General features: G+C 41.2%; 3 protein-coding genes and 1 non-coding gene across 4 annotated transcripts in view; 2 read left to right on the top strand and 2 right to left on the bottom strand.

Annotated features, from left to right (window-relative positions):
* The first annotated feature begins 240 nt into the window (after positions 1-240).
* On the top strand, positions 241-2097 carry LOC107193112 (ras suppressor protein 1). Its single transcript, XM_015582504.1, has 8 exons — positions 241-385; positions 768-818; positions 897-1017; positions 1099-1217; positions 1293-1375; positions 1458-1572; positions 1656-1788; positions 1862-2097. Exons 1-8 carry the CDS (start codon positions 241-243, stop codon positions 1944-1946), a joined length of 852 nt encoding a protein of 283 aa, XP_015437990.1. The 3' UTR covers positions 1947-2097.
* A 479-nt stretch (positions 2098-2576) lies between these two features.
* Positions 2577-2658, bottom strand: Trnas-gcu. The gene has a single exon. It is a non-coding gene; the product is annotated as a tRNA-Ser (tRNA).
* Positions 2659-3779: 1121 nt separating this feature from the next.
* On the top strand, positions 3780-6224 carry LOC107193055 (tubulin alpha-1 chain-like). Its single transcript, XM_015582437.1, has 4 exons — positions 3780-3954; positions 4317-5146; positions 5669-5832; positions 6095-6224. Exons 1-4 carry the CDS (start codon positions 3780-3782, stop codon positions 6222-6224), a joined length of 1299 nt encoding a protein of 432 aa, XP_015437923.1.
* Positions 6225-11941: 5717 nt separating this feature from the next.
* Positions 11942-16821, bottom strand: part of LOC107193074 (protein neuralized) — a 77362-nt gene continuing 72482 nt past the window's right edge. The window contains exons 3-4 of the mRNA XM_015582454.1: positions 14553-15085; positions 11942-13797 (exon numbers count right to left, since the gene is read on the bottom strand). Coding sequence (XP_015437940.1) covers positions 12693-13797; positions 14553-15085 — 1638 coding nt within the window. The 3' untranslated portion in view covers positions 11942-12692. The remainder of the gene's footprint in view (positions 13798-14552; positions 15086-16821) is intronic.

Raw genomic sequence — 16821 nt, 5'->3', positions numbered from 1 at the left:
TAAACATTGGTTGATAGGTTTATTCTATACCTAGTCGATGGTATTGTCTCCCAAAGACCTCTTGCTGTGAGTAGATGAAATAAAACCATGCTAACAATACTGGGGCGACATCTGTTGGTGATCAATGACAAGATCCCAACACTGGATAAAATGAAAACAGTGAGACAGTGAATGAAGTCGCTGGAGGTGCGCGCACGTTTATTTAAAGCTTACTGACGTGTTGGTACAATTGCGCGCGCAATGAATCAAGCACCAGTTTCGTGTATTCCAGCCGGGAAGATGTCAAAAGCGAAGAAGGTGCTCGATGAAGCCCGCGAGATCCAAAATCCCGAGCTGGATCTCGCAGACAAGGGTATCTCGACGTTCGAGGAGATGCCTGGATTACGTGAGTCCTCCATATCCTCATGGTACCCGTACCGATCGCCAAATTAGGCAACTTGTCTTGACTGGTTTGCGGAGTGGATGGAAATCCGAGGAGGCCATTTGTCGCTTGCCCACAAGGTGGGCGTGTCGACGCATGCGCGCGAATTTGTTTCAAAGATTAATTCGAAACACTATTAATAAAATTAATAAAATCAATAATCTATTATGAACTTTGATTATCAGAAATATGAATACAGATGTAAATATAAATTTCACTAATAATTCAAGTCTCAGACATTATTGACAATAGTTATACACTGAAATGATCTTTCGATTTTATTTCTCTAAAGTTTTTCGAAGTCTAAAAATATTGTAATGAATGTACTTGTTTCATTCTTTTTTAGTTAACATGATCAATATAACTAGGCTGACCCTAAGTCATAACAAGATTCAAGGTAAATCCCAGTAGTGTGACGTAGTTTGATAAAAATTTGATAACAAATTTTGTTATTTACAAATTCTTCGTCCTGTAGCTGTACCACCAGGACTTGCCAACTTGGTCAATCTAGAAATTTTGAATCTGTTTAATAATCATATTGTTGAGCTTCCTATCTCCTTATCGCAGATGCCAAAATTAAGGATTCTCAATGTTGGGTAATATTCTTATACGTACTGTTTATGTAGCATATAAATATTTCAGAGCATGCTAGTATAATCGGTCATATAAATGTACAGAATGAACAGGTTGGATTCACTTCCACGTGGATTTGGTGCCTTTCCAGTGTTAGAGGTTTTAGATCTGACGTATAATAACCTTAGTGAGAAAAATTTACCAGGAAACTTTTTTATGATGGGTTGGTACATAAAATTTATACTATAAAATTGTAGTACTTGTTGCAGGATAAATCTCAGATTCTTTTTTTTTGTAGAAACCCTGAGAGCACTTTATTTGGCTGATAATGACTTTGAATATTTACCACCTGCCATTGGACAGTTGAAAAATCTGCAAATAGTGAGTATAGGAGCATTGTCATAAATATTAAATTTTGTTTCATTGCTTACAAGTTTACATTCGAGTTTTTATTTTATTCTAGCTTGTGTTAAGAGAGAATGACTTAATAGAATTACCAAAAGAAATTGGGGAATTAACACGACTGAGAGAGCTACACATTCAAGGGAATCGATTGACTGTATTGCCCCCAGAAATAGGTATGTGCCAATTACAATCAAGCTAAATCTTTTTCAAATCTCACCTAGATTTGGCGAGAACTTAAGTAAGAATTGTGTTATAGGAAATTTGGACTTAGTAAGTAATAAAGCAGTATTTAGAATGGAGTTTAATCCATGGGTTACACCAATTGGTGATCAACTTCAGGTGGGCATATCCCATGTTATGGATTACATTCGTTCTGAAACATATAAATAGTAAGTATTATAATTATCTCTTTATGTATTAAAAATACTTTGAAATATAAATAATCTATTTCACTTCTTCCAGTGTGTATAATCGACATCTAAATGCCAAAGGACCACCACCGCCGATTGAAAACGACAAGAGTAAGAAAATGTCGCGTGTCCGTTAAGTTAGAACCAAAAATAATTAATGGTCGAAACATAATCTTAAACTCACTCTTAACATGACCCGCTTCAATTCGCTCACTGCCAGTAATGAGAAACGTGTAACACCTCTGAACTACAAATGGTGCCTTTGATAATATACGATTAACACAGAAGTATATTTTTATTCTGCATTTGAAATATCAGTGTATAAATATAACATGCGTACTAAATTATGTACGAGATATGTGTAATATATTATTCTATTGTCCACACTTGTTAAACGATATTTTTGTAATAACTAGATAGTAAATAATTTATATAATAAATTATATTTTACAATAAAATACTTCTTTGAACTTAACAAAAATACAAATAACATTTTTTATATATCCTTCCGACTACAATGTTGATTATCATCAAATTTATTTTTTGGTGTTAATTGAAAATAAATATATTCACTTTACGTCGATTATAATTGCATGTATTGCATTCTAATATTTTTGCTATTAATTTCTTGCACGTAATTATTAACACATTTAACGACTTACGTTTTTATAATAGAATAGGAGCATTACGTATTTTCATTCATAATCGAACGTGTTTTATAATGAGCAAATTCAATATTGTGACATACTAAAAGTAAAAAAAGTAATCGACGAGGATGGGATTCGAACCCACGCGTGCAGAGCACATTGGATTAGCAGTCCAACGCCTTAACCTCTCGGCCACCTCGTCCGATAGTAAACGTTGCAAAACTGTCCTTGGAACAGGGGTGACTACCCTTAACAAGACAGAATAAATATTTTAATGTAACATTATAATAAATCTTCAAGAACACAGAAATAGTGAAAGATTTCTAAACATCTTACAATTTACAATTTCGTCTCCTACTCCAATAAATTTAAAAAATAATTTCTGCATCTATTAGACACTTGATAAAGAATTTAATTTGCTGTTTAGTATTTTATTAGGAGCATAACAAATTTGTCAGTTATTGTACAATGTATGTTAAAATAAAGAACTTTTAAGTGGTATTTCGAACGAGTGTAAGCTTTCATAATTTAAAGTCTACCTTTTGGCAAAAATTAATTAACCTTAAATTTTTATGAAAAACGCAATTAGAAGACATTACAGCATTGCTAATAGTAATTGATTAGTGTCGTACATAAATTATATTGAAGTAATGTAGATTGATTAACACGGCAAAAGTATTCTACTATCTAATCGGCAGTCTGCTTGCTACATACGATTACGAAATCTCTAAATTCTAAATTATTTGAAAACACTCCAAACTAATTTCACGATGCTCATTCAATGTATTAATTACTTCACTGTAATTACAACCGTCTCTCGGCAACGAAAACAGAATTCCTTTGCAAGACATCGTTTATTCAATTGGATTCCGACGTTCATCCTGTCAACTTGATCGTTCCTCTTCCCTTCCATAAAATCTTTAAATCACCGCCAGAATGGTAATTATTATTCCATTTCTCCTTAAAAAGATGTATTTCATTACATATTGTATTTATTGAGGAAAAAATCCCTAAAGATAACTTCCAGATAGACACGACGCCTTGAGGACGCCTATTTTACGGCTATTTTAGGTCTAAGGCACCTTTAAGCCGTCTTCAGGGCGTCATTGGACGTTATGTGCTAACTGAGAAATTACGAAAATATGGAAAGTAAAATCTTTTCCGAATTGAGCTTACGGTATTTCAATCTCAAATCAACCTCAATCTGAAATGAAACCAAGGATTTTTACAAATCTATGCAAGTACAGTCCCTTTTACCAATTTTCGCCCAATTTATATTAGCGTGAAGTACTGTCAGTCCACATCGGCCAAGGCGGCGTCCAAATGGGGAACGCTTGCTGGGAACTCTATTGCCTGGAACACGGAATTCAACCCGATGGTATGCTACCGCCGCAAAGTTGCTCCAGCGACGAGGGTTTCCAAACTTTTTTTAGCGAAACCGGCGGTGGAAAGTACGTTCCGCGAGCGGTATTTTTGGACCTTGAGCCTACGGTCATAGGTAAACCCTATATCTACGATAGCCAAATCCATATTAACATTTTGAAACTATATAAGGTAAACGCACCAATGAATGAACACTCAAGTAATTTCGTAACTATTAAAATCGAATTTTAAATTATAATAATATTAATAAACATCTGGCATCATGAAAATTAGATTTTTTAATATCTACACCTTTTTATACTGTATAGATTTCCATATGAAAAATAGGAAAAATTAATTCCGATGTTCAGCTCCTGCATACTGTTTGTAAACATTTCGTTCTGTACATGGGAACATATCTAATGATATCTACTAATCACGATTCGTGGTTCATCCTTTATATATAAAATTAAATTAAAACTAACCGATCTTCCTTAGACGAAGTACGAACGGGCACCTACCACCAACTATTCCACCCCGAGCAACTGATCTCCGGCAAGGAGGACGCCGCGAACAATTACGCGAGAGGTCACTACACCTTGGGAAAGGAGATAATCGATTTGGTCCTCGACAGAATCCGTAAGATCGCGGACATGTGCAGCGGTCTGCAGGGTTTCTTGATCTTCCACGCGTTCGGCGGCGGTACCGGTTCCGGGTTCACGAGTCTGTTAATGGAGCGTCTCTCGATGGACTACGGGAAGAAGGCCAAGCTAGAATTCGCGATCTATCCTTCGCCCCAAATCTCCACCGCGGTCGTCGAACCTTACAACGCAATTCTAACCACGCACACAACACTGGAGCACTCTGATTGCGCGTTCCTCGTGGACAACGAGGCGATTTATGATATTTGCAGACGGAACTTGGACATCGAACGTCCCACTTACACGAACTTGAACAGACTGATTGGACAGATCGTGTCCTCGATCACAGCGTCGCTGAGATTCGACGGAGCTTTGAATGTCGACCTGACCGAGTTTCAGACGAACCTGGTACCCTATCCAAGGATACACTTCCCTCTGGCAACGTACGCACCCATCGTTTCTATCGAGAAGGCTTATCACGAACAATTGACTGTTATGGAGCTGACGTCCTCGTGCTTCGAACCCGCCATGCAAATGGTCAAATGCAATCCCCACAGAGGAAAATATATGGCTTGTTGCTTGTTGTATAGAGGGGACGTGGTGCCCAAGGATGTTAACGCGTCCATCGCGACGATCAAAACAAAGAGGGCTATTCAGTTTGTCGATTGGTGTCCCACTGGGTTCAAGGTATTGGGATCTTTTGTGTTTGCAGTAGGTACTTGACGCTAGACCTGGGCAGGTTTTGTTTGAAATGAAAATAAGAAATAACTGTTTGAAATATGTCATTTCGGAAGTTTCTTTTCAATAGTGTTATTCGAAAATAAAAATATTATGGAGTCATTTGAAATAATAGCAATTTCGAATAATGAATTATTTTATTTTTGTAGCAGAAGAAATAATATTCAAAATAATATGCATTAAAGATTTTATTTTGAGAAATCTTTACAGTAATTTGCTTTAAGCAGAACCCGCTCTTCAGAAAGTTCATCTGTGAAAGATTTTTGCTTGGGTCAAAAACAATTTCACAATTATTTTTAAGGATTATTTCGAATGTGTAGAAAATAAAATAATATGTTATTTGAAATGATATCTCAAATGATATCATTTCAATAGTGCCCAGGTCTGATTGACGCACATAAAAGTGTGGATTATTGTATTATATTTCAGCACGAACGACTTAGATAAAGGAAATAATAATTGCATTTTCAGGTGGGTATCAATTATCAACCACCTACCGTGGTACCAGGTGGTGATTTAGCCAAAGTGCAAAGAGCTATGGCGATGCTTGCAAACACGACCGCAATTGCGGAAGCATGGACGAGATTAAACAGGAAATTCGATCTGATGTTCGGGAAACGCGCTTTTGTTCACTGGTAAGGTTTAACATAAAATTTCATAATCATTTATAAGAAATTCATCGTGATGTACGAAATCACTTTACGTTCTATATTCTTTTACAAAGGTCAAGCAAGTTCTATTTCCAAAACATTTCTAAATCTTGAACGATGTAAATTGCATTTTGGTTATTAAAATGAAGATATTATATTTATTATCATAGATCGAAGATGTATGGAATAGAGTTAATAAGACAAGGTAATAAAAAAAAAGAAAATAAGACAAATATTTTACGTACAGGTACGTTGCCGAAAGTATGGACGAAAGTGAGTTCAACGAAGCGAGGGAAGATCTGGCCGCTTTGGAAAAAGATTACGAAGAAGTCGGCATGGACTCGACCGATGCTGGGGAAGGGGAAGATGAAAACTAGATCGAACGTTATATCCTCTGACACACCTTTTTGTCATTGGACGAAATCCAACTGAACGAACGCATCCCTTTTGTACAACCTATATACATTGTTTTGATTGATTTTGTTTATAGTCGTCCCTGTACATTGTTTTAATATCTTTTAATGTTCTTTTTATTGTCCATTTATGTACATGTCTTTTGTCCTCATCATTAATAAATCTTTTACTTCTTTTCTACCTACGGTTTACTTATTGACTTGCATTACTAATAATAATTAGACTTCTGAGTTTATGCATTTATAGCCAATAAAGCTCTGCAAAATATTCTAAAAGATAAAACTTTTATCAGATCCAACTAAAAAACAAGCAGACGTTAACCATAATCTATTATTCCCAAAACTAATGTATAAACATTTTGTCCTGTTAATAAAAAAAACAAAATCCTCATCTTCAACGTTACAACTGTGGGAATCTGTATAATAAATTTGCTACTTAACAAACGACCCATTTGTAACTGTCTATGTTCATCGGTGATCTATCAGTAGCGATATGTTCCGGTTCACAGGAAAAGATTAATGAAACTCCGACACGAGACGGTGCTTATAGATATTACAGGCTTTTTATTGTAGAACAGCACACGGCCGCATGAATTATATTACATATGTATAAATTTGTATCGGCATCTTTACAGTTACGTTCACGGAGAGAACTCTTATCGCACATAGACTTCTTTCACATCTTCGGGGGGTACGGGGAGGGGGTCGCGGGTAAGACAAGGGAACACGTTATGTATCTTTTATTACTGCGACGTAACGGACAGCACACTCGGTTTGATATGGTGACGCGTGTGCACGCGCGTACGCTTACCCACTCGTGTGTTCTCTTGTGCGTGCGTGCGTGGTATCACGCCGAGCGACGGAAGAACAAAAATAAAAAAAAAAGGATAAAAATCGAAAGGAACGAAAAATACACATAAAAAAAAAGATCTAAGGGAATAGCGTCCTCGTGTGACAATCGAAGAAGGAAATCCTGTACTGTCTTTCTCTCTCTCTCTCTCTCTCTCTCTCTCTCTCTCTCTCTCTCTCTTTCGGGGCTGCCGCCAACTCTTGTTAATAAAACTTCGTCGAGATACAAACAGAGGGCGCTTAAAAAGGGCTTGCGGGAAGGAGAATATAGCGATAGTGAGGAAAAGTAAAAACACTGTTGATCCACTCCCGGTGCTAGAGTCGAGATGTATCTGGCTCGATAAATCATCGTTGCTTTTAATACGGATATCCGTTGATCGCTCGTAGCACAAGAAAGGATCAATCCAATCGGTACACATCGATAGCACGGTAACGCTGACACGACGACGACAATGATCTCGGTTGACATCAACGAGAGCGTCTGTATATAATCGTTAAGATGATCTCGCTCGAAAGCTGCACTCATCGCTTCGTCTTTTTTTTTTGTTTTTAATAAAACGACAAAAAGTTTTTCTGGTTTCATCAGCCGGAACCTTGTATCGTACGCTGAACGAATCAAAGGAGGAGGGCCCTCGATTCGATCGCGTGCAAATTTCGCCATTCTGGACACCTCTCATCGACGCCGAACGCGATTACAATAAATTCCTATCGTTAATAGCGTTTACCTAATAAAAGATTCTCCGTTGCGCGTGCGCCTCGTCTGGCCACACGCGATAATTTGCAAATTATTCCTCTTTTTTCATTAAAACTTTGTATCTTTATAAAATTTCATCTCTCTTTTAGCTCTTTCTCTCTCTCTCTCTCTCTCTCTCTCACACACATACACTCTTCCTCTCTTTCTCTCTCTCCCTCACACGCTCTACTGCAGTTTTTTAAAAGACTGCCTCCTTTCTTCATAAATCAACATCATTCTTCCTTATCATTTCTTCTTTTTTTTTTTGGATTGGCAGGCGAGTTAAAGCTGCCACTCGCTGGACTAGAGATTTTACTACTGCTTTATTGCGCATTCGAGAAGGACCATTCGTTTTCTCTCTGTTTCTCTCTACTTCCCTGTCGTTTCGCTCTTGCGTCCCCTGGAAACGTGGCAGGAGGCACAGCGATCCCAATTTTCTTTTTGTTCACGACGATCTCGTGTTTCCTCTCGAGGGATTCGACAACTCTTTTACACACTCTCACTCGGTCTTTCTCTCTTTGTTTCCCTTTCCAGTGAATTGTCTCGCCAGCATTTCCTTGACCCCGCAAAAAAGCAGCACGCTTTCGTCGGAGAATGTGGATTTGCTCGACGGTTCGCTGCTCCGTTTGATTTATCGCCGGATGCGTGAGTGGAAACGGTAGCGCCGGAAACGGTAGACGAGCAGCTGTGACTAGGCGATGACGTTCTGTGTTCTGACAAAAGCAATGGTACCAAGTGGCAAACTTATGGATTTCTACTGGTTTCTGATGCGTTTGTCTTACTGTAATACGTTGAAGACGTACAGTGTAACTAATAGTCGTTTAATTAGTAAATGATTGAAAATAGAAAGAAACACGGGTGTTTTATCACCTGCAAGATACTATAATTTGTGGTTAGGCAAAGTTAGGACGACTTTGCAAAGAGTAAACTTATAGTGAAATTAATTTCAGTTAAAAAGTACTTTTATATTTTGCAATTTTGGTAATTCGAATGTACAAAATTTACAGAATATTATTTTAAATATAGAGATATATCTACTTTCACAGAGAATTGTCTGGATCCCACAGACGCGGCTACGTTTCACTAGTATGTTTTACTCTCAAACACAAGCGATGCCATTAATACACCCTCGAGAATTTGCACTCGCAAAACGATTAATTTAATTAACCCTTTGCAGTCCCAATAAATATCATCGTATTCACTATTACTCGACAGCGGTCTATATAAACGGCCTTTACATTTTGGTAAGCTGTTACAATCAAAGACACGCTTAAATCGTTTCCCAAACGACATTCAACTAGCGTCATACTGCAAAGGGTCAGAGACCGAAACTACTCTTAACCACAATTCAAACTATACACAAACGCATCGGAAGTAGAAAAGTTAAAAACGAAATACAAGTACAGTCAATCATCAGCTATTTGTCCATTAATCTAGCACTGGCAGAACAAGTCACGATCATCGGATACCCAAAATATTCGCTGCTCGTTGGCTCGTTTTCAGAAGAATTCGAACGAACGCCTCTGGCAAGGCTCGACGGGGGAGCGGAGGCATTGCCTCTCGGGGATCGTCAGAACGGTGGTTAGGAGACGAACTTCTGGCCCAGGGGGCGATATACTCCGTCGACCGATAAGAAAAGCTCGGCGAGCAAACGTCACACGACAAGACGCGTCGGTAATGTTTTATAAGGCACGGCCTCGAGGACGCTCGTCACTCGTCCGCCCGATCATGGGATCTGGAACGCGTTCGAGGGCCGGTGATGGGGAGGAAAAAACGTCGCCGCCCTTGGGCACGTCTCGCTGCTGTACGAAAATAAAGTGATCTTACACATAGAGAGGATCCTCGTGGATCGACCGGGCCGTGAAACGAAATCGCCAGGGTCGTTCCACGGTCCGTCGTCTCGATTGTTCACGTTACAATGAGGCAGTGAAGGGCTGGCCCGGGTGGATCGCAACGATCGGTCTCGCTCGTGATTTCAAAAAGTCATCGGTGAAACGGTCGCGAGAGACGCTAGCAGGTTCTATAAATCGTTTTTAGTCCATAACAAATGAGGAGTCCAGTTGCCAAGCGACATTGCATCCTTTCTCTCGAGAAGACAGTGGGGCTTTAAGCAGACCAGGATACACTTACACGAGTTCCTCGTCCATTTACATTTATCATTGCAGATGGAGAACCGTGTAGCTGTATCCTGCAGGAGGATTTCGAGACTGAATCAGGTTAAGTTTCAACGTATAGAATTTATCTCAGCTTAGAAGTTTCTGGGATCTAACGGTCGTTATCAGACTTGTTGAGAGTCGAAAGGACCCGAACCGCTCGGCCTCAGTGCTCCTCAAATAATTTCTTTTTACTCGTTAACACTGATAAAAGCCTCTAAACTTTGTCGCTGTCCCTTAAAACGCTACGCAAGCTAACATAGTAACTTTGCCTTGTACTCTTACGGTAAATACAGTTAGGAATCCAACATGGAGTCTGCGTCTACAATAGCGTCTCGTCGCGCCGCCCCAATATGGGATGGAACAGGATTCAAACTTTTTTTCAATGAAATTCGAACCGACTCTTGGCTAAGTTATGTCTAACGCCGCGGACGTGTTACGATCAGACCACTCCCGGACGAGCCCATGATTCTCTCTTGCTTGGTAGAAACGGTAACGCTAAGTCTAAACGTATCAAAAAACCATCGTCCTTTTAAGGCTGGCTTGCGTGGAGAATGTGCGTGAGCTTGTTTTTTGGAACGTACGCAGAGCGGGAGAAGAGTGTCGCGCTTTTCTTTGGTAATACGTACGATTATTGTAGTCATTATAGATACACGGCTAAGGGGCCGGCTCCGCGCGCTGACGCCGAACGACTTACATGTTATTATATCCAAGCGTTATTGTCGAAATTAACAAACGAGGAGTACACACGCCTAAGTTCGGCTGGATGGGGGTGGGGGAGGGGCACGCGGGGATATCGGTGATTCAGAGCGCGCGGTTGTTCCAACCACGAGAGCAACTCGTAGGAAAAAAGAACGAAAATTGCCAGACGAGGTACAGGATAGGCCAGTAGAAACCTCTGTGAACAGACTAGGGGTACTGTGATTCCCCATACTGTCAATGAGCCAGAGTGCAATGAAATTATGCATTGTTGGCAGTTATTTTGGCAGCTTGTGAATACCTAATGTATCATTTTTATGTTTGAACAACAGAATAAATAATTTGTGACAATGTTTCGTTATCTAATTTCCCTAAACTTCCTTTCCAACAATCTATCTCTTTTACTCAATTCTAACAAATAAAATAAGACTGTACATTTGATCTAGACGAATATGATAACATTATTTGAGCCATTTTGTGTCACTGCATGTAAGTGATTTTTGGCTTCTTACTGTGACTTGAATGAATAGGTTGCGCTACTGAACCATTGATTATTTACCAGATTTCGGTATATTTCTCGTTATACGGAATTCAGAGTACATCATACCTCGTCTGTGACGAAATGAAAAAGAATCAAAGAAAGTGGAAACCAAAAAGTGTATAATCTACGACACCTTAGGAGCCTCGGAAGGGTTCGAACTACCTACAGAATATCCTGGGTTAGAGTCCACGATTCGGATCCGCTCATTGGCACTCTTACGGAGAAGATGTGTAATGTGGAGAGTGCACAAAACGAGGACGAGTGTTCTCATCGACATGACACGCCGAGTCGACTGTAATATGCGACGACCTCGCGTCGAATTGGCAAAAAATGTGGCGAGGAATGACTCGTGGACACTAACCCGTGAGGATATGGAAGTGGACACTAATCCCGGGAGGTACTGTAATCACACTGTTGTATTAAATAATATGGAGCCACGTTAACGATCGATCTCGGCCGATGTCTGTCCATGGGTGCGTCTAGACGATGGTCCGGAGCAATAAAAATAACGATAGCAAATCGTACTCGACACAACAACGTCTACTCTCGATAAGAATAATAATATAATGACCACTATTCATGTAGAATAATTAATAATATTAATAATAATAATAAAAATAATAATAACTAAAGGCTGAGAGAATAGTAGCAGTAGTAAGTTGTAATAATAGTAACGGTAATAGTAATTGGCGATGGTAGCAATAATATATAATAATGTCGATTGTGAAAATATCTAAGATCAATGTTACTCTTTTCTCTTTGTTGCATTCATACCTCATTTTCTCTCCCGCTCAGACATTCTTATTCTCTAGTCTCTCCTCCTGGTCTCTCGATAGCTCACACCGCGATGTTCTTTAGTGGTCACTCGTTCGGAATCGGAACAGTCTCGAGTTCACTTGTACGCGTGATAATCTTCATCGATGTCACGACCGAGGATAGCGAAATCGCTGACCGACCCGGCAGTGGTGTCGGGGTCCGCAGAAAAGCGTGTCCCGTGTTCTCGTCCGGAGGGTATGTTAACGGTGGCAGTGAACCGCGGGGATACAATTTCCCATTCTTTCCTATTGACATCCTAATTGACGAGGAGTGTTCCAGCACTCGGGCATCGGTATATCGTGCCCAATCACCGCCAAGAAAACATCGAAGAACAGGTCTCTTCGACCACCGTCACATCCTAACGATCCAACAATCGAGAAGCCGCCCGCTTAGTATCCAGACCGAAGAGGCAAAAAATCGGTGGTGAGGAATAATTGAGCGCGTCGTTTGAAGATATATCCAGCTACGTCCTGAGTAAAGTTTTTCTCTTTCTCGGAGACGAGAACACCGAGAACTAAGAAAGCAACCGGGCACCGTGCTAGAACCACGGCTGAAGCGTTTGCCTATTCGCAGAGGAGTTAACGAATCAGGAGACATCAGCCCTTGGAACTGTTCCTTCCGCGGAGAGCCTGCGCCTGCGTTCAGGATCTGTAGATTCGAATCACGTCTCGGATCGGTGCTCTGCAGAGGGGACAGTGGCCGCCACCTTTGCCACACCATTGCTGGATGGCGCAGGCATAGCACATGCACATGTGTCCGCACATGTACAGAACGCTGTCGATGCTTCTCTCGTAGCAGATCGAGCACTCGCTTGGTTGTCCCGGCGTTGGCTGGAGGCCCTCGCTCCATTGTTGCAAGTGGGAGGACGCTTGTGATGTTAGGGTGCCGTCCAAACTTTGGTAGTTAACTGGCTCCACATAGGTCGACGAACCGGTACTGGCCATGGTGCCCGTCGACGGCGGCGAGGATTGCCTAGATGATCCTGGATGCGACGTGGACGCGGCAGCGGTCGTCGTGCGGTGCGCATGAGAATTTCTGTGCCCAGCGGACGCGTAGGTGGGCTGGGTAGTGGTTGAAGGCGGTGCTGGGTAGCCTGTCTGAGGCGGCAAGTTCACTACAAGGACAGTACCGCCACCTACGGCTGGCTTGAACTGAACCATTTCGGAGAATCTTGAGAGCTCGGTGGCAGCGTTGCTGTGATTCGAGTGCTGCTGTTGTTGCTGTTGTTGCTGTTGCTGGACAATGGTCGCCGGAGAAGGATTGCTCTGACGTTGTTTCGGTGGTGATGTTGGCTTGCTGACCAACATTCTGACCATTTGTGTGCTGCCATAAACATCCACGAACGCCCAGAGCTGGAGACTCTGGTCGACGTGCATTACGACATTCGGTGGTCCGTCATTTTTGCTCATTTGAACCTCCCCAAAGTGGGTCACTGTGAAGGCTATCTCATCGCCCGGTTGAGGATTCGAGGCTACATCTTTCGAGACCACCCAGTACTCCGGACGATCTAAAAGCAGATCACTGTCGTCCGGTAGGTCCTCCGGGGTTAATCGAGCTGGATCGCAGGAGGTCAGACCCAGAGCGAGAGCACCGACGTACATTGGTTCCGTGGAGAGGATTTGCACGACCAGTCGCTCGCCCAGCAGCAACGGTCGGCTTGTGAACGCATAGCCGTGACAGAATTCCGTGTCGCTGCGCGTCGCCACGCACTGTTGGTTGCTGAAGTAGATGTTCCTGCCGCGAATTCTGGAGAAAAAAGAGAAACGAGGAAACGATTAGCGGACTGTCTACTGCGGAACAAGTCGTGTAGCGGAGAAGTTCTTGTAGGTTTTGATCATAGTTCGTGTCGGTTCTGACCATCCACTTGACAAGGAAACGTTATACTTTATATCGTTACACGAAGAAGTCAGAGGAGTTGGAAGATTTGTAAGGTGATAGTTGGAACTTCTGACGAGAAGGCACAATAGAGGCTAGTCGCTAAGCATCAGGCCTCACGTTAGGCGCCATTATATTAAGTTACATCAAAGCCTTTTCCCGCGGAAGCAGCCAGTCAATTAAAGTGTACACGATGTTAATTTGTAATATACTTCCACGGAAAGAGCTGATTAGTATTCCATCCAGCAAATGCCAGTCAGAATTAGTTAGACGTGTAAAGGACATCAGCCATCAGTTATGCAACAGCACCGGAAGATGGTTCTAACTGTACACCATACTAATAACTTACAGGAAGATGTTTGAGATTGGGTATCGTAGAACAATGTGTACCGCAACAGGATTAAAGTACTTCGAAAAGAAAGAGAATGTATTCCAGTACTTGATCCAAATTTAGATACTAGAAAAGAGCTATATAGCTGCAGTGGATATTAATCTTTTATGGGAAGACATTTGGTTCATGGACTAGACTAGGTAAATAGGATGTCTGACTTAATACCTAATTCAAGGAATGCCAAAGCCAGGTTAGGGGATGCTGGAAGGATGAAACCGTAGAATCTGTTACTTACGAGTGGAAGGGTAACGATCTGAAGATGACATCAGGAGGCTGAAACCTGAGCACTGGTAGGTCGACGTCGATGTCATCGATCGACAGGTTCTGCATGGACGGGACGACCGACTCCATGGCCGTGTGCCTGCTGTGCTGCGTGTTCTCCTCGTTGCTATGCTCGGCGCCTCTTCTGATGTTGTTGAAGTGTTGCCTGTTGGGATCGACGAACTCGATGGCGGTGCTGTTACCGTACACGTCGATGATAGCCCAGAGAGGGCCGCGGGTCTCCACGCCGCTGAAGAATAATCCCTTCTCCTCCCCATTGACGCCGAAATGCACGTCACCGGCCGACGTGACATAGTAGAAGAGGACCGTTTCCCTCTCGGCTAACCTCTCGGCGAGTGCCTTCGCCCAATAACCGGGTTTGTTCGTCAGGTCCGGGCAGGCGTACCTCGGCAGACCGTTCCTGAGGTTGATCGGGTCGTTGCTCGTGAAACCGAACCGTATCACGCCGCTCCAGTTGTCGGAGATCTCGAGGAATTTGACGCAGACCTGGAACAGAGAGACCAGACATCGTTAGCTATCTGCTCGAAATTATAGTAATGTTTGTAACTGAAAGGATTCAGATGATGAACGTGATATACTGAGATTCCAAAGTTAGATTTTATAGTTATCAAATGTTTGTATTGTTATTAAATAAATATTTTTGTAATGGATATTTATCGATGATAATAGTTTATATAAAAATCGTAGAAAGTTGCAATTACGAAGTATGGTCGAACTTTCTTGCTAAGAATTTGTTAAGACAAAAAGAGTGGATTTACACTTGGAGCAGAAAATACCGAACAAGTTTCTAGCACGGAATTAAAAGACCGTGTATCAAAGAGCACACGCCGGGACGGTATTCCTCATAAGGCACGTCCGTGGCCTACAAATTGACCATGAGAATCCTTCTAATAAGAACCTGAAGCTACCTAAACACATTGACCTCACGTTTCCTGGAACACCTTAACTCAAAACTTAAATTGTTCCTCGCACACCTGACTGTCTCGACTCGTATAAATACTCTCAGAATTCTAATTTACATTTTACATTTTCAATTACTCTTCGCAACAATTAATTAACACCTGACACATTTTTTTCTTACTCAAGTTTACTAAAATATGAGGTTTTCTTAAAATTTCGAAAATTATTCAAGTCCTATAAATTATTAAAATGTATAGAGACTTTTTTGTCGGAATTCGTGGGATTCACTTTCAACAGGATCAGTCGAAATCGTGACAACGTAAAGGATTAAGAAGCCCAGGCGTGAATTTTCAACGATCACGAGTCCCGCGCCGTGACACACCGCCGGTGTAACACGAATATTGATCGCACACCGTTGCATAATTTAAGCCCGGTGGTCTATGGGTGTCGATTCCGCGTCGACGATGTGGAATTAAATCTATCTTCATATTTCTCAAAAGCGGCATGGGGTTCCTCCCCCCCTAATCGAACCTTTCCTCGCGTATTCGTGAATAATTGGACGGACCTGTCGAACCTCTAATTAAAAAGTGAACGCTAATAACAAACTTCGTATTATATTAACGAGCTTAGAAGTGGTTTATTAAAATCGATGAATCTTAGAAAGAATATGACAGAATTTTATCGTTCAATCAATTTTAAGTACAACCATACAAAAAATGATCATAAGATTCAACTGAAAAATTAATAGATTTTATTTTGGAAATGATACTTCTTTGTAATAATGAAATGATTAGTAAAATCGAAAATATGTAATGGTTTTTGAGTTAATGTTTATTCAGATCATTTTTTACTACCATGTTATAGATTGTTAGTAGTTTTTTGGCTTGTTTGGACATTTTTCGGAGTGTTGTCGCCATTTTTTCGGTGTCGTCGTGGATGAAGAAGGTTCTTTTCGCTACCAAGTTCGGCCACGTTATATCACGAGACGGAACGTGACGGAAATCCCAAAGGCGATAGTTAACCGTGGGGAACGGGGTTACGAAATATCGAGTTCGCGTCGAACGATGTCTCTTTTCGTAGAACGGAAAGCCTTTGCCGTGGCTGTGTCTTTTCAAACAGCTGTTTTTACGGCCGGTGCCCGATGACGGAACGTCACGAATGGCCGGATTTGTGAACGTTTCGAGGGAAAAATGAGAGTTTGAAACAATGGGCTCGGTTGTCGGGGAGAAACTAACAGCGAGGACCATTCTTTTCCCGTTATCAATCACTGAACAGTGTATACAAGTAAACTAATTTCTACATTTTTCAGTAATTATTATGCA

The sequence above is a fragment of the Dufourea novaeangliae genome, unplaced genomic scaffold (assembly GCF_001272555.1).
Source record: "Dufourea novaeangliae isolate 0120121106 unplaced genomic scaffold, ASM127255v1 scaffold493, whole genome shotgun sequence".
NCBI lineage: Eukaryota > Metazoa > Arthropoda > Insecta > Hymenoptera > Halictidae > Dufourea > Dufourea novaeangliae.
Note: the sequence above shows the minus strand (reverse complement) of the source record. Positions and strands in the feature narration are given on the sequence as shown.